This window comes from Leptodactylus fuscus, chromosome 5 (genome assembly GCF_031893055.1).
Source record: "Leptodactylus fuscus isolate aLepFus1 chromosome 5, aLepFus1.hap2, whole genome shotgun sequence".
NCBI classification, from domain to species: domain Eukaryota; kingdom Metazoa; phylum Chordata; class Amphibia; order Anura; family Leptodactylidae; genus Leptodactylus; species Leptodactylus fuscus.
Genome location: NC_134269.1, coordinates 130,420,964 through 130,442,860, shown reverse-complemented (window position 1 = coordinate 130,442,860; position 21,897 = coordinate 130,420,964). Strand labels below are relative to the sequence as shown.

General features: G+C 39.7%; 1 protein-coding gene across 1 annotated transcript in view; it reads right to left on the bottom strand.

Moving 5' to 3' along the window:
* CTTNBP2 (cortactin binding protein 2) overlaps positions 1-21,897 on the bottom strand; it is a 97,984-nt gene that overhangs the window by 42,821 nt on the left and 33,266 nt on the right. Inside the window, exons 4-8 of the mRNA XM_075274206.1 lie at positions 16,189-17,812; positions 9,039-9,242; positions 7,985-8,084; positions 6,107-6,254; positions 4,299-4,538 (exon numbers count right to left, since the gene is read on the bottom strand). Coding sequence (XP_075130307.1) covers positions 4,299-4,538; positions 6,107-6,254; positions 7,985-8,084; positions 9,039-9,242; positions 16,189-17,812 — 2,316 coding nt within the window. The remainder of the gene's footprint in view (positions 1-4,298; positions 4,539-6,106; positions 6,255-7,984; positions 8,085-9,038; positions 9,243-16,188; positions 17,813-21,897) is intronic.

Below are 21,897 nucleotides of genomic sequence, written 5' to 3'. Positions count from 1 at the left end.
AGGGGTGATATCATGGGATGAGGTATATAGTTGGGTGTCCTTAGGTATCAGAAGCCAAATCTAGTGATGATTTTGTCCAATAGGGGCTGTGTTGAAAGAGATGAGCAGGGGTGCTAGGACCAAGGCCTAAGTAACCCCAACAGCAAGGGGAAGAGGGAAAGAGACACTGAAAGTGAAGTCAGAGATATGAGGAGAACCAAGAGAGTGTAGTATATGTGAGGCCGTCAGAGCGGAACATAGTGAGGAGGAGTTGGTGGTCAACAGTGTTAAATGCTGTGGAGAGATCCAGAAGAATTAGAAGAAACTAATTACCATTAAATTTAGCTGTCAAGAGATTATTGGAGACTTATGTAAGGGCTGTTTCAGTAGAGTGCAGAAGCCGGATTGTAAGTGGTCTAGAAGAGAGCAGATTAAATGCGAACAGAACAAACATTCCAAGACTTTGCAGATGGAGGGGAGGTTAGAGACAGATTGATAGTTAGAAGTTGGACTTTTCATTCTGTGAAGTCCCTATCCTCCCAAATTTCATGATATGGGTCAGAAAGGGATTTTCACGCTGAGCCTATTAATAAGTCAAAGTGTTTGTCATTATCTCACCCTCTAAGTTTTGAAGTCTTTTGGTACAAAGTGAGAGCAGTTGCATGAATTGGAAATCTTGTCGGCTAGGAATTCCAAGTTTCTAAGCCAGCTCTCCAGATGTTTTGAGACTGGATTCTGAAGGATTCAGGAGCTGTCCAAATAGCTGGATCCCTTTAATTAATTTTGCCAGCTCAGAACGCGGTATGCTCCTTTAGAGGTCAGTAACGCTGGAAAGAGAGTTTAAATCTATTTATGAGTATTTTCCAAGTCATTATTGTGTTCCTTAAAGGCAAAGATTCCTTTGCCACCCAGGGTAGACTTGAGTGTATATTGTGTAAGGTTGCAACAAAATTCTGTGGGGCCAGTAATGCCGATTCTAGATGAAGATTAGAAAAATGTGTATTGTTGTGGAGCAGGTCAATAACATGAAGAATAAGGCAGCCCAGAGAAAACGTATGAAGGTGCTATGTAGGTCCTAATACCCTTCTGATTGAGTAATAATGGAAGAGTTTGTAGGGGATAGAGTATTTTGGAAAAACGTATTTTAATTAGTTGGACTCCATCCTTCAAGTTAATGGGTAACGTCTACCATCTTTTCAATTCTCCAATTATTTTGCTTATTAAGGGTGGAGGTTTTAGAGCATATAGGTATTCATATAGGTAAACCCTCTCATCTCTAAGTACTTGATGTGAGTTGCATTAGTCCATAGTTCCAGTGTCGGTATAAAAGTTATATCCAAAATTGTTAGGGGGTCAAAGGTAGGTATTTTGCATTTGGTCGGGTTTAATCAAAACCCAGAGACTTTCCCAAATTGCACAATATGGTTGAAGATCTCAGGTAGTAGAAATTTTGTGGTATTGCTGACAAACAGCAAAATGTTGTCCACAAAAAGTGTAACCTTGAGGGCAAGGTCTCCTATAGGTATGCTCTGGAATATAGGGGATGTCCTAGGGTGAAAGCTAAAGGTTCGACTGCCAAAACAAATAGGAGTGGTGACAGTGGTAACCCCTGAAATTGTATGGAGACAATTTGAGGCAATGCACTGGCAGGGAATGACTCTGGAAGACCCAGCAGGGGCAGGTTACTCTGTCTGTCGATTTTCCAAATTGTCTATTCTGTCGAGTAGTTTTGTTTGAGTTTGAGACAAGTCTTTGATAGGGGTGATCGTTTCCACCAGATCGTCTTCCAGAGCTGAAATTCGCTTTCCTGGTGTGCAAAGATATCTCTCTATAAATAGACTTCAGAGTGTCGGCTACAGCATCTTGGATGCCGAGGGTGATTTTTTTTTGCCATTTTCCTGGCTAGTTTCTTTTAGCCAAGCTGTAGCTTCTGAGAACAGGCATCAACCTCTCCCAACTCACCCTCTAAGAGGTCGTCCTGCACTTGTGCTGCTGCCATCTTTTTCACCGTTTATGCATTATTGCCACAAAGACATCTGCAGAGCCTTGTTGGGTTTATGATCGGTGCCACGGTGTCAACACTGCCTTATCACGCACAGTTTCTCTCAGTGTTTACAGCTTTCTTTTCATGCAATTCCAAATTAGATAAAAGCAATCATTTAAGAAAGAATAAATTCTATCTGCATTAGAAAAAAAAAAAAAAAACTAAACAAAAGCCCTCAAAAAAAGCTCAGAAACAATACATCTGCACTTTGGGAAGTATTTTTCACCATTGTCACCCATGACTGTGATTTAACTTCCCCCACTGAGATAAAAGTAGTGAACTGCAAAGTGAGAACAAAAGAAAAGCCGAACACTAAAGACAGCACTAAGGAAGTCATTACTATTTTAATGGTATACATAGAAACTACTCAGTTGAATTAACCCTCAAATGTAGTGACTCCAAGTCACAGTAATGGTTCTCTAGGAGCTACCAAGTTCCTTTAAATCTTGTACAGAGAAACTATTTAAACAATCCATTTAGGAAAAAAATGTAAATGTTACAAAAGCTAAATTAATTGCCAGAAATCTCCATTTCACAATAACTATAACCCATTTACTTATAAAATGAAGCAGATCTGTGTGTATTATTATTAACGTCATCTATATGCTGACATTTCTAATGGTCCTTTTACAAGCACAGGTCATCATTTGGAGCTCTTTAACCACTTCAGTACTGGGCAAATTTATGGTCCAGGACCAGATATCTTTTAGGGTTTTTTTTGTATGTGTGGTTTTGAGCGCTGTAACATTTTTATCATGTGTTATTCAACTAATTTCTGCATTTTTATTTATATGTTGTTTGTATTTTTTGCATGTGTTTGAATTTTTTTTTTATATTCGGGAAAATATAAACAAAATGGGAGGTAAATCGAGCCTGTTTTTCACTTTTTTTTAAATTTAATAACACAAAGATGTACTGAAAAACTTTATAAAATAGTTTTTCCTCTCTGTTATGGTAACTTTTATTTTGTATGGTGTCTTCGGGGGTGGGGCTATAATCTTTAATAATGTTGTTTTTTTTATTGGCGTATTAATTTATTTATTTTTTACATTATTTTATTTACATTTTTTAAATGTTCTATTCTATTTTTACATTATGTCCCCATAAGGTCATAATAGAGCTTTGGGGGACATCTGATCACTGTTTTTGTGTTGGAGGCTGATTTCCCCTGCAACTGGGACTGGTACATTTAGCCCCAGTTGCAGGAGGAATCCAGCTGCTATGTTCTGCTTGGACGTACCAGTATGTCTTTGCAGAACAAGGCAACCACCTTCTGGATGTATATACCCAATGGGTGGTACGGAAGGACACAAAAACCTCTGAAGCCAATCAGCGCTCATACTTACTTTTATTTTCACTGTACAAAATCGGGAAGCCTCTTGTCTCAATTATATTACAAAATGTGCTGCCAAGTTTTGAATCATTTCATGGTAGAGCTTATGCTCATACAAAGATACATTCAAGGCTGGGTTCACACCAGTGCTAGAACTCGCCTTTTCGCTTTTCAGGTGGAAACCCAGCAGACCCCATTACAGTCTAGGGCAGGGGTGCTCACACTTTTTCAGCATGTGAGCTACTTTATAAACTGAACAAGGCAAAAGATCTACTACCCACTTCTTGTGGGCGGGGCCGGGGCAGGCCTGTGGGCGGGGGGTGTATGTGGGTGGGGCAAGGCATGTGGGCGGAGTCGGGCAGAGCGTGAGAGCAGGAGACAGAGGCGTTCTGTGGCCGCCCAGGGATCCCCGGTGTCTGCTTGTTCACAGCGCAGGCTGAGAGTTATCTCTGGACACTGGCAGGCTGGGGCTGCGGCAGCCCTGCCTTCCAGTGTACGGAGATGACTCTCACAGCCTGCGCTGTGAACAAGTAGCACCCCGGCTCCCTCCATCCCTAAGAGTGGAGAGCGTCATCCCCCGGAGCTGCTGCTGCCCAGCCTGCAAGTGTCCGGAGTGCTTGTTCACAGCGCAGGCTGAGAGTCGACTCTCAGCCTGCACTGTGAACAAGCAGACACTGCATCCCGCAATCGACCCATACGTCCTTTGCGATCGACCGGTAGATCGCGATCGACATATTGGGCACCCCTGGTCTAGGGGTTCAACGGGTTTCCACGGGTAACCGCTTTTTTAAGTGGAATAGGTTTCTGTTCGGGGGGGATGGTGAATGGAAATCTGAACGCAGATGTGAACCTAGCCGGGTGGAAGGAAAAGTCATTTGAACGACGATCTACAAAATCTAACATTATAATTACAAAATAAAATAAAAGCTTTTAAGAGCATACCTTAAAGCCTCTTGATGCTGCAATATGTGCAGCTGTCCATCCCTCACTGTCTGAACTATTGATCAGTGTTGCCGAAATGACAGGTTCGAGATTACCACTGTCATTATTCTTTAAATCATAAAGTCTCACATCAAATTCCTTGCGAGAATCACAATGGCTTTGACTTCCATAATACATGAGGAGCGTCAGACAATCTGTATTTCCAGAATCTGCTGCAGCATGAAATGGTGTCCAGCCAGTCTAGAAAAGCAGAAATCATTGCATTTATGTTACTAAGGACTATTCCAAATCAATATAGACATTACCAGAGCTTAATGTGGAAAATAAAGATCTCGACACTCAGCAAAATAAATTGCAAAGTAAATCTCAGATCATCTTTCAAATGCAGCATAAATCTGAATAGATGGCTTTCAAAGTTAGAAAAAAAAGCAATCTATCCACACTTCTAAGGCTAGGTTCACATCTGTTCACGGGTCTCCGTTGTTCGGGTCTGCTGGGGGACCCATAAGAGACAGCTGGACCGCTAAGGGGCATTCACACGGAGTAAAGTGTCTCACGGCAGAATCAGCGCTGATAAAACGACTCCCATTGAGTCTTCTGTGCGGAACCCATTGAACTCAAAGGGAGTCTTTTTATCAGCACCACTTTACTCCGTGTGAATGCCCCCTAAGACAGCGATTACCTGCGGACCCCATAGTCTTTGCGGACTTGGCACAGATGTGAACCTGACCTAAACCACTTGCTTTTCATATAACATGTATACGAAGTTATGCACCAGCGTGTTCATTACATGGGCAAGACAAATTTTTAGTCATTGAAAGGTTCTCACTGACTGCAAGAAATTATCTTGAAAACGGCAAAGAACTCAAAAAGTACATTGTAAAGTAGTGTAACACAAGCCACTTAGCAAGATCATAAAGGTAAAAATACACATTGCTTGCAGACTAATAGAACACAGCGACTACATTCTCCTAAGTTATACATAATCAGAATATTATTAACTGAAGCCACGTTTCCACTACATAGTACCAGATTGACTTGGTTTGGTTTATCTTGACTTGACTCTACTTAGGTGCCATGTAGTTTGTTTTCTGCAGCAGAAAGACGTGGTCCCAATTTGGACCGCTTTTTTAAAAGGAGTCTAGCACCACCAAGATAGCTACTAGTTTACTTATATACTGGTAAAGGGATGGTTGGTGAACATATTTTGTTTGTGTCAAAGTTCAGTCTTGCTGCCGAGAAAATCGTCTTTCAATCTGTATACAAATGAGGTGTTCAGTGCACCCAGGGTGTGACCAGCTTGCTAGAACATCCATTTTCACCTGGGGTTGCCACCCTGCACCACTATGTAATATAAAAGGTTGGCAGTTCCCAGTATGTGGTGACCTCAGAGAAACACGGGTGGTTCTGAGAGATGAGGCTATGCTCTGGGCGTCCCTAACAGATAATTTGCATACTACAGCAAGATTACACTTCCAGAAAAAGGTTTGTGCGCTAGGCCACTAAAAGCATTGCGCTTATTTAGAAACAATATTGGTGTGGTAGACTCCCATTCAGGTAACGTGCAAGGAAACTGAACACAGACAAAGACTTGTATTCAGCAATCTTTTACTAGAGCCATAGCCTAGTATACATTCATACAACCTTAGAATTACATTATCTATCTATCTATCTATCTATCTATCTATCTATCTATCTATCTATCTATCTATCTATCTATCCACACATATATTATAGGTATATATATCTCGACATACTATTGGCTATTTAGGCATTCTATTTGGGAGGTTTTACAAAGTCATACTCACATTTGTCATAATATTTCGATTGGCACCAGAGTCCAGTAAAAGTTTAACGGTTTCACAGTTTCCATTTTTACAAGCTAGATATAATGGGGTTTGTCCTCCACCAACAGCGTTGATGTCAGCATTGTATGCAAGCAATTCCTCTGCACATCTAAAGAAAATACCAGAGCAAGGATTAGATTAAATGTGTTACATTTTATGCCTATACATTTAGAGTGCCAGGATTTATTGTGTGTCATCTTTGCATCATACTATATAAATTCATAAAATGAAGATCAAAGTCCTCAAAGCTTAACATAGTTTTTGAAATAGACATTAGACATCACAGTGTGACAAAACAATTAAACAATAGAAGTGAGGTCATTGGGGCTTGCAAGAGCCTACAGCCTATAAGGAAAAAGACAAAACAAAAAAACTGAGCATGGAGACCAAGCAGTGAGCTGGTGTGTGGGTATAACATCTAATAGCTGTGCCCCTTGTGTCTTTCTGATTGAGTCCCATTAGCTAGTCACAAGAGTACACACTAAATACAGTGATAATGTCCAAAATGACTGAGCACTTGGCAGATGAAGTTTAATGTAGACAAATGTAAGGTTCTGCATTTCAGTTGAGGAAATAAAATGTATGATTATGTACTTAATAGTAAATTACTGGGTAAGATTGAAAAAAAAGACTTGGGGATTTTAGTGAACAGCAAGCTTAGTTTTAGTGACCAGTGCCAGGCAGCTGCTGCCAAGGGAAATAAAATTATGGGATGCATCAAAAGAGGTATAGATTCTCATGACAAGGACATAGTTATCCCTTTGTACAAATCATTGGTATGGCCACACAGACTATTGATTTCAATAATGGGCTCCAGTGTACAAGGAGGACATAATTGAAATAGAGAGAGTACAGAGGAGGGCTACCAAGTTTATTGAATGAATGGGTGGATTGGAGTACAAGAATAGATTAACAAATTTGGGATTATTCCCTTTAGAAAAAAGACATTTACAGACAGACCCAATAATGTACAAATACATGAAGGGACAGCACAAAGAACTATTTTTTTTTTTTACTCCTACGCGGGTGACTGTGACAAGGTGACATCCTCTGCATCTAAAGGAAAGAAAATTTGAACAGAAACATAGATGAGGATTCTTTACTGTAAGAGCAGTGAGGCTATAGAACTCACTGCCACAGTATGTAGAGATGGTGGAATCATTGTGCAAGTTCAAAGAGGGCCTGGATACAATGTAATGTACAATGTACCATGTAATGGAAAAATATTACGTTATGGGTTTTGGGGTTTATTTTATTTCTTCTGGATCAATTTGGACTTGATGTACCTGTGTCTTCATCTAACCTCATCTACTCTCTAACCATGTATCTTAACGTGCTTCCTCTTAATTCCTGATCGTGAGATTTAATAATTTTCCAATACACTTTCTGTATCAATTCCTCATGGTTCTCTAGATCTCTGCTTGCTGCCATTCATTTTGATTACATCCAGTGGATAAAAATCAGTCCATGGTCATGTGATATACATTCTATGGTCATGTGATGAACACACGTGTGCACAGTTCATTAAGAGGCACCTAACTAGTAACGAGCTGTGCACCTGTATATATATCACATGACCATGGACTAATTTTTATACACTGGGAGTTAGCAGAACGAATGACAGCAAGCAGACATCTAGGAAAGTCTGAGGAGCAGATACTGAAGCATACTGGAAAACTGTAGAACTTTTCATTATACAAACAATAACATTAGTCACTCAATATTTGTCTGAAACTGGACAATCCCTTTTACGATGTATTGAACATACCACAAAAAAAAAAAAAAAAAAATATGACATAAGAAATAAAGGCTCCACTTGCACAGTGATCTGCTCCTTACTTTGAATGTCCCTGAGCAGCTGCTGTGCATAAGGCAGTGAAGCCATTTGAAACAGTAGCATCTACTCGTGCTCCTGACGTCAGCAGCAACTTTACACAGTCTGCAAGTGAACAAAAATAGAGCATGAGAATGCAAATAAAAGAAGAAAAGTACATGGAATGTGTTGTGGGGGCAGAAGTGGATAGAATACCTGCTATAAAGATATCCACACTATATACATGAATATAGAGAAAACTATTCACAAAATATGACCAACTTGCGCTGCAGTTCAAGCTAATAAATAAATGAATGCAAATTTATGTAACAAAACAGAGTAACAGAATTAATAATACATTGTATTTGTATTAAATTTGATTTGTGTATTGATAATTGGACGTTACTACATTACATTACAATTATAATGCTACATTATAATTTTCATTTGGTATTAATAAAGTCTTTTTATCATATTCTATTCTAATTTGCAGCTACCCATGACATTCCCATTCATGAGATTTCTCAATGTCATTGAAAAGGTAGGAATTATGTATAAAATAAAGCACAACAATATTGTAAGGCTGTGTTCACATTTGCATTAGCAGTCCTGCACATAGCCATCATTGTAGACTCCATTAAATGTGAGGGGAAAATAGCGCACCAAGCATCTCTATTCTTCCTGTCAAATTAATGGAAACCAAAATGGATTGCATTAAAGATCAATGGCACTGCGGGTAACTGTCATGTCACTGAGTTGTGGTTTTATTATAATCAGAGACCATTGCAGATGTGAACCCAGGCATCAATAGACTTAAGATAGCTCTTGGTCAAACCATTGATCACCGGACAGCTATTACTCAAAATTGCCCCATACACATGCACACCTGGCTGGGGAGAAGGGATAAAACAGAGTCTGCATATGAAACACAACTCCCTGATCCTTATCTCTCCAGATATCTAAGGATTACTGAGTTTTGTTTATCAGAGGAAAACATTCTGAGGACCCAAACCCAAGGCTAAGCTTAAGACATAATGGTCATTATCTCCAGGTAACATAATATACGGTCTTGTTTCTTACCTGTATGTCCATTGGCAGCAGCAGAATACAAGGCAGTATGGCCATCTTTACATAAGTTATTTATATCCAGTCCTTCTTCATTAAGCAGCATTGACAATAAAGTGACATTTCCCTGGGCAGCAGCTTGGTGAAGAAGGGTGGACCTGTCTGCCAGGGGAACAGGACCACCGCTTGTTAACAAAGGAGTTAAGGAGGGTGACCAGCCTGTGAGTCAAAGTAATAGATGATAAGGGGAATACAGATATAAGTATCAGGAAACAACACAGGTTAATTGTAACAGTAGGATCTGGAATTAACTCAAGCACTCGAATTATGAGGGATTCCAAAGACTGTCTTATTAGAAATTATATTAATTTATTGGTTCACACACAGCAAAGGTAGGTTAGATTCACAGAAACATAAATGCACAGTAAATGGTTTGGTTTAGGAAGATTATTACGGATTTATATTGTGTATATGGTAGGCTTTTTCGCCCGCTGGGCTAGATTTACTTGACACGGCTACATGTTTGCCAGTACTTATGTGATTGAGAATAACATCACCAGTACACCAAATTGAAATTAGTTACTGCTTTGTGAATACACACTGCTTTGGCTGCAGCAAAAAAAAAAACAAAAAAAAAAAACTCTGTATATTGCAGTACCTGGAAAGTGGATGGGATTCTAGCTTATCCATCCAGTTTGATGAAAATAAAAATTGGAAACAGAAATGCTGAGATTAGGAAAAAAAAAAAAGTTGTTTATGTGAATCACAGCATATCACTTATACCTATAGAAACGGTGGTTTCTGCATAAGTAAAATAGGGACAAAGTCTGCAGAGGAAAACTCGTGGACTTTCTGTGAAGCGCGCCTCAGTGATTTCCCGCTCACTACGTGGGGCCTTAGCATTGAGATTATCATTCAAGTAGAGCAGGGTATACACGTTACCTGCACATTTTTCACCCCATACCTTTTAGTTGTGATATATTTAATTTACAATACTGTACATGTAGCAATCGCAAGCGTATACCTTTTACTATTGCAGCTGTTGCATATTAAAATGTCATTGTGAAGTTAATGCATCTCAATAGAACAAGCATACCGACAAATCTTAATTTGACAGTATATATGTTATTATGAACTGTCCCGATTGGTAACGTTTTACCTGCAATACGTGTGCTGAAATAAACATAGGCATAGCTGAATATTGTCCTGTGACAAAATATAGCTAAGGAAATATAGCGAAAAATCACATGATCGTATTATGAAGCAGCTTGCACTGACAAAGAAAAAGAGATGAACTGTAGAAGTTATAAATTTTAAGCTGGATAACTTCTTTAATAAATTGTGTAATATACTTTAAGAGATTTTTATTCCCTCCCCAAAATCCTACTCTGAAATCCACTTTTTATTCTTTCCTCTGTTTCTCAGCAGTTTGTGTGGGCTTATAAATAATACAGAGGAGCTGAGGCTGAGTCACTTCAAACAATTATATCTTGGGCATTAGAAAACTCAGCGGATCTTGTGTCATATGAAAGATAAGAATCTTAGATCCTCAACAAGACTGTAGTCTTACCCCTCATTCACATATGTGTTTGGTAATCTGTTCGGGAAGTCCACATGGGGACCCCCCCATTCCCCAACGGACTACCGAACGCATTAGCAAGCGGTGTGCAGTGAAAGCACACGGACCCCATAGACTATAATGGGGTCCGTGTACTTTCCACGTGCTACCCGCACGAATCATGCGGACATGAAAGTAGATCACGAAGTACTTTTCTGTCCGTATGTTCCGTGCGGACAGTGCACGGAGAGTACACGGACCCCATTATAGTCTATGGGGTCCGTGTGCTTTCACTGCACACCGCTTGGCAATGTGTTTGGTATTCCATTTGGAGGGGGGGTTCCCAAGCAGACTCCCTAAACGGATTACCAAATGCAAATGTGAACGACGTGAACTTGTACCTGTATATTGTTTAGAGATGTCACCTGTAAGAACTAATGGCTCTATCTTATGGGCAGGTGACAAATGGTTACTAAAGTGTACAGCAAAATTTACAGCTATAAAATACAGCTGCAGTATGTGCAAACTAACTAAAATGGTACATGGACTTTAAGTTTAATAAAAGTTTAAGATTAATGCAGTAAATAAACTTTCTATAAAAATAAAGATAAAAAAGCATAGAAAACCAACAAAATGTGCGGCCATTTAGTAAATCTAACCCATTAAGCCATTTTAAAAGTTTTATGGGGAATTTGGTGGAATCCAACAAATTTGCTAAGGAAACCTCTGAACATTTTGTTAACTCTGCCACTGCCAAAAGACTGGGAAAACAAATAAAAAAAGAGATTTGTAATAAACAGTACAGGATAAGAAGACTGATGTAACATATAGTATTGTTTGCTGTGCAAAACACTTTGTACATAGTCTGTTGGGGAAAAGAGCAAAAAAGTGAATGCAATAAACACATAAGAAATTTTGCCATTCTAGCAAAAATTTTCTTACCATTTACATGTCTAATTTACTTTTCAAGGAAGGTACAAATCATTTAAGAAGCAAAAGAAAAATGTGTCATACAAAAGAAGCCAACAAGTGAAGCATTTGCTTAAGCCGGAAAAACATGCAGTAATGGAAAAGGGAGTAGGGATAGAAGAACAGCTTCTGGCATCAGCTTCAGAATGTGGAGATGGTTAATTTGAGAGCCAAAATCAATATTTCAATCTTTTTGCCCTACTTCCAAGCCAAATCCCATTCATTTGAAAAATTATTGCATCTTAAGGAGGTGAAGACAGTGATTTCACAATTTGAAGAAAAATAATTGCAGTTTAAATACAAAATAAATATCATGGGGTATGAAAATCTATGAGCTTAAAATTAACCAATAACTCAAATGCATCATGCTGGAAATAATAAAAAATGAGTCATCCAAAAGCAAACTATAGTCAAAAGGGCTGCATGTCTTTTATAGCTGCTGCAATTTGCCAAAAAGAAAGATAGATGTATATAAATATATGTATATTTATTATTGTTTAGATGTATTGTTGTTTGTCATTTACCTGCTGTTATACACCTTTAAAAAATCTAAAAGACTAGTGCACCTAAAACACATTCCTATTAAAGAACCAACCAACCAACCAACCACTAAAGTGCAAATAAGGGAGTATATGACCAAAATACAATAGCTACGCTCAATAGTCCGCACATACCAAACGCAGAGAGTGCAGACAGCCACAAGGTCCAGAAATATATACCTAAGCTTTATTAGTATGGTAACATGAAAGCCAACTGGACCACTGGAGATCCAGGCATAATACTACACAATATATATTTGGTAACTTGTGGCGGCAAGCACTTGCTTTCTGTGCTTGCGATGTATTCTTATTAAAGAGCTACTAACAGGGATAATACATGTGCAAGAAATCTCATCACATGCTTTTACAAGCTATCAGGTATAAACTACTGGCCTCCATGAAAAAGGATCTTTTAGCTGACCACAAAGAACCAGATTATTCTTTAAGGGTAAGTTCACACAGGGTTTTTTGGTCAGGAACCTGAGGAGGAGGCCGCCTCAGGTTCCTGACCAAAATACGGAAAACTGCAACTGGATGCCGCTGCAGTGCACCAGCATCTAGTCGCACACTCTGCTCTGGATTAGGCCCAAATGAATGGGCCTAGTCGGGAGGGAGTGTCTTCAGGCGGATGTCGTGAGGCTAAGCCTGAAAGAATGAGCAAATTGTTCATGCTACATAAAGCAATAGTCTTAGTTCCACCTGAGAAGCACAACTGTCTTAAAACAAAAATGCCTGACCCTGCTCACTATGAAGAGATGGCATTTCAGTGGCTGTGATTAGGAAAAGAACACTGGGCTACTTCTCTCACCCCATATCACTTCTATGGGAGCTATGGAAAGCACAGCAAGCTTGGCAGTTTTGCTTGATGCACGGTTTTCGTAACACTTTCCCCTCTGCACTCAATAGCAGCCTAGTTGCAGTGGCCAGAGGTTGCTTAAGGGTTTATTCATACAGAGGAAAATAGTGAGGAATTTGGTGCGGAATTTCAGTGCTGAAAAAAAGCCTCCCATTGACTTCAATGGGTTCCTTTTCCCTCTAGCAGAAAAAGGAACCCATTCAAGTTAACGGGAGGCTTTTTTTTTCAGCGCTGAAATTCCACACCAAATTCCTCACCATTTTTCTCCATGTGAATAGACCCTTACATGGTGGGATGGGATCAGGGGACCTCTAGAAATAGATGCAGGTCTCAGAGCTGAGACCCAAATCTATCATTCATGACAAGTCTGTTGTACAACATTTGACCATTTCTAGAGCTTCATACACTTTAAATATGACTGAACAACTTTTACATAGAGCTGGTTTATACTCTGGGGCCTTATATCAACAGATATTAGCGTTATGTTAGTAGCTCTTTATAAATATCAACTAGTATTTTAGGTTTGCTGGTTCTTTTGATTATTCTACCTTCCATTATAAGGGGTTATACAAACTTATGGCACTGGTGCCAAATGTGCTGACAGCTTAACATCATGCCAAGATCCTGTCCTCAGTACAATATTTTGTAAGCCCCTGTAATATCCGGTTTTTCATTTTAAAGGGACCAGCAAAATCCCAAACCATTTATATCTTGTTATAGGGTCAGTTAGTGACATAGGGCAATCCTGCTGCAGAGAAAATAAACTCGAAGGCCGGGGCCCCACTTAGTGTAATCGCAGCAGAGAAAACACTGTAGCAAAAACCGCGGCGTTTTACAGTCCCGTTACATTGCAGAAAAATAACTGCAGCAGAAAGGCTGCCATTTCCAAAACCATCGTGTTTTTGAAAGTCACAGCTGGTCAATTATATGTAAGAAATGCTGGCATTGTAATTGAAGCAGAAAGTCCTCAAAGGCTTTTTCTCTGCATTACATGGGGCCTTAGCCTAAATCCGTATACTAAGGAGCAGTTTGATGTTCCTGCTACCAAATCACTGGCACATCATGACCTGTCAACCTTTAAGTTAGGTAACATTGTTGTGTGGTGCCACCATATCCTGTGTGCAACGAGATACATATGCATACTGGTTAAGGTCGTAGTGTAAATGGCACAATTTTGCTGTGGCGGAAATGCTGTGACAAAAACTGCGGCATTTTACAGTACCTACAAAATGGATGGGTTTCTGGCTAATTCCATCCATACATTGCAGAAAAATATCCGCAGACTTTCTATGCAAAACTGATGCAGTAAAAACTGTGATTTTTAGGCTTCTGACTCACTACATGGGGCTTTAGCCTAAAATTTGATTTCCTTGGTAACAGGATTACACTGTGACACAAAGAGTAGGTTTATTATGCGTACAGCAACATATAAGTGGTTTAGAAGTGATCTTGCTGGTGTACAGCACGGAGTAAAGTGGCGCTGATTCTGCCACAATAACTTGCGGCAGAATCAGTGCTGTTAAAAGACTCCCATTGACTTCAATGGGTTCCGTTTTCTGTGCGGAACACATTGAAATCAATGGGAGGTTTTTTAACCCATTGATTTCAATGTGTTCCACACAGAAAACGGAACCCATTGAAGTCAATGGGAGTCTTTTAACAGCACTGATTCTGCCGCAAGTTATTGTGGCAGAATCAGCGCCACTTTAGTCAGTGTGAATGCCCCCTTAGAAGAGAATCTGTCACCAAGTACAAAATGCTAAATGATATACACCATGCCATGCTGTGCTCTTGTACAATTTGTACAGACCATTATGTACACAGCGAACCCATATAAACTAGAATATCAAAGACTAAGCAAAGCAAGGCAATCTTACAGCCTCAGTTCCCAAGTTTCAAGATCATGGTCAGAATTCCAAGATGATTTAAACTGCAAACTGAGAGCACAGAGAGCGCTAGGTTGCAAGAATAACTTCATAAATCTCTAGAACCCCTGAAATATAGAGCTGTTAACAGTCACAGGTTTAAGAAGTGTGATAAAACATATTCCTAAGCAAACAGAGAAGAAATACTAGGAATTATGGCAAGAGGCTCCACAGAGTCTCTGATAAAGTCAGTTTTGGCAATATTACATTAAGAAAGTGGTTACAGTTACTGACCTAACTTCTATCAAGGCAAACGCTTGTGAATTTTTATGTGAAGCTGGGCCTCCTAATTGGCAGAATGTTCTGCTTTTTTCAAAACTGCATGAACAAGTGCAGAGCACAGTAAGCCAAGACTGTTTGATGGAAAATGGCAAATCTAGGAATAAGAAGAAAAGGCAACTTTAGTCCAAACACAATTTATATGTAGCTTAAATGTCATGAGCAGCTCATCCACACTTATACAGAGACTGCCACCATATGTCAATGGGATCCGTCATACTGGCTACTTAAAAGCACAACAGAACATCACAAGATATATACATTCAAGTGCTTGACGAGAATGCAAAATTACAGGAGCAGGACCCCTGTAATAGCCACAGAACAGCTATGTATAACTGCCAATTATTTCACTTTCTAGGCCAGATCAAGATTTTCATAAAAATACTGTGAATTGCAGGACTGTATAAGAATATATATCTCACCCTGCAGTAACACTATGGGGGTGGGGGGAGTCAAAGTAATGATTTGCTGTCATATAAAAGCTGGCATTGTGAAGTATGAAAGTAACCTTACACATTGTTCAGTTCTGTGAGTATAACGTGTTCCATTTACCATAATGGAAATGGACAGCTACAGCAATACTGAAAGAGCCTATGAGAATGCGACAACTGGAGCCATAATACAATATCTGGTCTAACAAAATACATAAATATCTATATGCCCATTTCGCAACTTTTACAGATTATAAATGTCCTCCAACAATAACCCCGGGCTAGCGCACATACTTTTGACTTGCAGTTCACACTATGATTTTTTTTCTTCCAGGTTACACACTCACACGTATTGTTGACTTCCTTTCAGAATCATTTTTCTTCTAAGTAGAAGGTGAATAACACTTTGAAAAATCAGTTCAGAAAAGGAAGTGAAGGAGTGCAAGCTGTATGAATATTATAATATAACAGATTCTCATACCCCATGTATGAAAAGAGAACACAATGTGCTATGAAAAGGCTGTATTGAAGAATGAAAGGTAAGAAACAGGAAATCACAGACTGATATCATTGGCAGAGTAAACGGTGCAAAGCTGATATCCCATTACCTGATGCTGTTACCAGGAGGCTGTCTGAATCACATGGTCTACAGGATGAGGCACTAACAGGGTGTATGGAGGAGTTACAGGCAATGGTTGTGGGAATGACAAGGGAACTTTCTGAACATGCAGGTTCGGTCCATCCAGGGGACTGGGAAGGCCAAGCACCCACCTGTGATGTGCCTATGGCTGGTATGACACAGCCTGCAGATGCCACAGGTATATCTATAGATGGTTTTGGTGGCAGCTGAGGTGAAGACTTAGATACAGTTTCCTCGTTTACCCTGAATCCATGAGCTGAAGTGGTAGGAGCAGATGTAATGGGCTTATGCTCACTTTTCACCCCAATATTTGGTGGTGTCTTTAATGGAGGATGTGGTGCAGATGGAGTCTGGGACAGTCCAGGTTTTTTTGGAGGAATAGGTGGAGGATTTCCTCTATCTACTCTTGAAACTGAAGTAGATTTTAATGCCAGCGATGGATGTCCAGTTCGTCCAGCAACTGGTGGATATGTACCGGTTTCCATTGCATGTGAGAACCCAGGTCTCAGTTGTGTGTTCCCCTGAGGAGTAGTAAACCTAGAAAGGACTTGGGTCACAGTATTTCTAGCCATTTGTTTTGCAACCATAGTTTCACGGCTGTTGGGAGATAATTCTCTTGTCTGAGGATTTTGAGTCGTGTTTCCATTTTGGTCATGCTCATTGGCATTTGCCTGAAACTTAAACTTGGCAGCCTGGATACGAGGACTAAGACCTGAATTTATAGTTGTGTTAGGACTAGGTGAATGTAAACTCTGCATAGACTGAGACAGGTAGCTCGGTGAAGCTGGTGTGGTGCAAAATGGAATGTTAGGGTGAGCAGAGGAACTCGTCTGTTCTGATGAGCAGCCATTCTCTTCTGTCCGGCCAAAACTTGTAGATACTCCATGGTTTGAAGGAAGACCTGTTAATGTATCATTTGTATGTCTATCTGTAATAGGTTTTGTAAATGCAGAATTTGTGCAAACATTAACCTTTGCATTGCCTGCTATAACATGATTAACTATAGATGGCTTGGCTGGTATACTCAATGGAGACTTCTTTACACTTTCAGTGTCACCATCTACCACTAATGTATTTGTCTGGCAAGAAACAGAGCGTGATCCAGGACCTGCAGGTAGAGTATGCTTATCTTTATTCTTACGAAGAAGAGATATATTTGCTTTATTATCTTCTTCTCTAGACAATTTAAGCTGCTCAATGATTTTCTTCATCCTGTCGATTTCATCTTGAAGTTCTTTGGTGTGTGCTTCTTCTTGTGAGAGCTTGGCACGGAGATGCTCTCTTTCAGTATCAAATTCTGAAAGTTGTTTTTCAATTTGAGCCTCCATCTGTGCTTCCATTTGGGACCTGATCTGTTTTTCAGCAGCTAGAGCTTCTTCTAGCTCAGAGCCCCTCTTCTTTTCCAATTCTAGTTTTGACACTACATCGTCAAATTTTTGAGCTTCTTCCACTAGTTTATTAGACAAAAGTTTACATTCTTTAACTAGGATCAGTACAACATGTTTGTTTTTGGCACGTTCTTCCTCTAGACGAGACAATAGCTTTTTGTGCTCTTGCTCTATAGCTTGAAGCTGACTTTTCTCTGCCTCGAGCTGCATTAAAAAAAGAAAAAAAGCATTATTTTAATGCTAGAAAAATAATATTCTTACATTCAGAAGTTATCTTCAACTTGATATTCAAGTGATATTTTCTATGTCCTTTAATCCCCTAGTATTATCCACTGAATATTGCACACAAGGTAAAAGTAAAGGCATATGTTAAAAACCTTTTAGACCAGGGGTCCTCAAACTGCGGCCCGCGGGCCACATGCGGCCCACCAAGCACTTCTGTCTGGCTCCGCCGACAACGCCGGTAGGCGTGCATTTATAATGAAGCTCCTGGGGAGCTCAGGCCAGGCCATGGAGCGCACTTCACTTTACCTATTGGAGGGCACCGCTCCTGATGTCTGTGCAACCTGCTCTGCCTCCGGCCCACTGTTTGAAAAGTTTGAGGACCCCTGTTTTAGACCATCCACAAAATGCGAAAGGCTTTGTTTACATGAGTATCATGGTTTTTGTTACATGCAACAGATCTAAAGAGACAATTCAGAACCACTATTACAGACTATATAACATTTAGGTTAACGGGATGCAGCAAAAAAGCAGTGGGGTAAAAAATGTTTTATCTCACAGTGTTTTTCACAAAGTCTGCAGAGGTTTCCTCTGTGGGCTTTCTGCTTCGATTATAACTTAAGGGAAACTGCCAGTGTTTCCGTAGGTATAATTGACATGCTGCGATCTCTAAAACCGCAACTGTTTTCAAAATCGCAGCGTTTCCACTACTTACATTTTTCCGCAATGCGTGCATGGGATTCACTAGAATCCCATCCACTTTGCAGGGACGGTAAAACAAAGCGGTTTTGACCGTGGTGTTTATACCACGTGGGGCCCCCGCTTTAAAGAGACTGAGTTTATCAGGTAGTACAAAACATAAATCAGTATTATAAACAACACACAAAAAGTTAGGATAATGAGGCAGGCTATGGCCCAAGACTCACATTGTGGTAGTGTAATGGCCTCCCTGTAAACCTAGCGCTAATATGTGTGCATCAACATCTGAGATATGGGCATTAGATTATAAGCCTCAATGGCAACAGACTAATATATATTCTTTTTTCTAGAATGTATTGCTGTGTAAACAAGAGGTCTCTCTTTGCTCCTATGGTATATACCATTGAAAACTACCATGTAACTTCAAAATCATCAATATCTCGGCTCCCTCTGTTCCTGCCCTAGCTCTTCTGCATCCCTACTCCTCCTCGGCCTCCTAAATAATCATCTCTCTATAGCCTCCTCTCTCACATACTGACCCCATTTCTAACAATCTGATCAGCATACCCCCATTAAATTATCCAGCGTTAATCGACAGCAGTTTGTGCATCCTTCAAGATCTGTGGTCACATCATCTTCATAGTTTAAGATCATGGGAGGTACACATTATTATGATCTCTATATTGTTTTGCAGAAATAGGAAATTGATAAGGGAACAGCTAGTAGACATGGGTGAACGTGGTAGAAATGGGTGCCAGCATCATCAATAGCAGATTTTGAATCTACATTGATGACAACCTTGCATAGCTAAAAAATAAAAAATGCTGGAGTGTTACTTTAACTGCACAGGAATTCATATATTGTTTTAGTGCACAGTCATTGTACTTGTGCATAGAGAAAACAATATCATGTTATTATATTATGGCCAGTAATCTCTATAACAGAGTAGCAAAACACTAACATTAGCTTCCTTTGAGTTTATTGGTAAATTAGTAACTTGGGACAAAAAGATGTTAGAATTGCTAAAATATTACTATGCACAGCTATGATAATTTTACATTTATCCCATAGATAAATCCATGAGAATATCATAAGTAATTGGTTTTGTATAAATGACCTTACAGAGTACAAGTTCAATCTTTCTTTGGTTTGTGCTACTGAATTAACAGAGCATGTGGTTAATCTACTGGTTAATAATTTATTTACTAGGAAAACAACAAACTAATCTCTAAGTTAAAAACCAACACAACAGAGCAGATGCTGCCGATAATACATTCCTCTTCTCTTTGTCATAGTCTAAGTTTATCTGTTGTGTGCTTATACTGTCCTACTATGCAAACAGTGTTCCGATAACACCCCATGTTTTATACTATGGACCTGGTTACATTTTGTCCTAAAGCAGGAAAAGTTAAATCTACACATGAATCATTTGTAGGTTCTCTTCCTGTGGTTTTATGTAACTAGATTATCCAGTGATGAAGTCTTATAGGTATCATTGCTTGGGATGACTAGCCTAGAAGCTTAGATTTGCTATAAATTCTCTATGGAAGGTGCCATAATCCTGTGAATCTGCAATCATGTATAGCATAAGCCCACCAATATGTTTGCCAATGCAGGTTGTAGCTCTTATTGGTTCAGTCCACATGTTGCGGGGTTGTGTATGTTCTCCATGTTTGCCTGGGTTTCCAATCTCTTCCCACACATACTGATAGGGAATTCAGATTGAGAGACCTTTATATGGACAGTGTAAAGAGCTCCAGAATATGTTGGTGCTTTGGCTGGTAAGAGAATTAAATGTTCTGTACCCTGCTCCTTAGGCTACCTGCACACAACCACGTGGATGTAACTGGGCCGTGATTGCCATGGACAGCACATTTATGACATCCATGTGCGGCCCCATTTTCTGCAAGAGCAAGTGCAAGCCACAAAATGGAGAGGAATAGGACATGTCTTGATTTTAACATATTTTAAAATATTAAAGCGTTCCTTGCATTTCATTTGACTTTTCAGGATAGGTTATTATGCCTGTGTAGATGAAGAGTAACACAATTTTTGGACTTTATATGATGTATATTCTGAAGCTTATACCCTCTGCATGATGAATACGGAAACCATGCTTCTCACTAAACTAGTTGGTGGAGACCAGAAACCATACACTGCATGCAAGGAGACGTTGTTCTAGAACAGCCCTTACTACTCACTCAGAAATAGGCCCAGGACATATGCAGAGAAGAAGTGACATGTACTGATATGTATATAATGAATATAATGATATGAATATAATGTTTTGGTTGTTTCTATTCAGCTAACACATCAGACTAAGCCGGGGTTCCTTCTGCTATCTCCTCACCATAGATTTCTATAGACATGAGTCATCTGAGTGATGTGACCTGCACTCCAGCTCCAGGCAGATAGAGAAGTGATTTTCAGACAGTATTATAGCAGAAGGAGGCAGAACAGTGAAAAAAGATGATAATAGCAGAAAGAGGCATTTCTTTCTGATAAGATATATTACAGATTTTCTTATAATCGGCTGTACTATTCATCTGGAAAAAGATTGTTGAGACGACAGTGCCTATTTAAATAAGATGCAAAATTGTGGGTAATACTTGTAACCACTTTTATAAAGCAGAACTAATTTTATAAATATGATACTTGACCCATGCAATTTAGATAGATTTACTGTTAAACATATTGACAGATTTTATTATCTTTTGCATTTGGTTACCAATATCAGCACCTTTGATCGAGTGGCACGGTTGCAGTGAACATTGAATTATAGAACAGTAAATGAAAGGGGCTATGCAAGGAGTACTAATTTACTTAGGGCTCGTTCACATCTGCGCCCGGTCTCCATTCATACAGGTTTCCGTTTCCTGCACAAAACTGAGCAGGAGACGGAAACCTGCAGGACTCTTTCATACCCATTCATTTGAATGGGTTTGAAAAATGTCCGACTGTGAGCGCTGGTGAGCGTTTTATGCTCTCCACCGCGAAACAGTTTTTTAAAAAAATTGGACACAGAGTCGGACATGCAGTACTCTGTGTCAGATTTTAAAAAACTGGTTTCACAGCAGAGCGCATAAAACGCTCACTGGTGCTCACGGCCGGAACCAGTTTGACAGCTTTCCGTCTTCTGCATGCAGAAGACAGAAAGCTGAGAACGGACTCCGGGCGCTGGTGTGAACCTAGTGTAACCTGCTTCTGGGAATGCTGGTGAGAAGACCAAGGGTTCTGAAGAGTCAAGAACCTGGGGTCATGTGACCAATGTTCAGGTCCCGCCATCCCCTCCCCAATCCTACATACCTGCGCTATGGAGGTTGGCGTTACTATAGTCAGACCTCATAACAGGAAATTTATGGGAACCT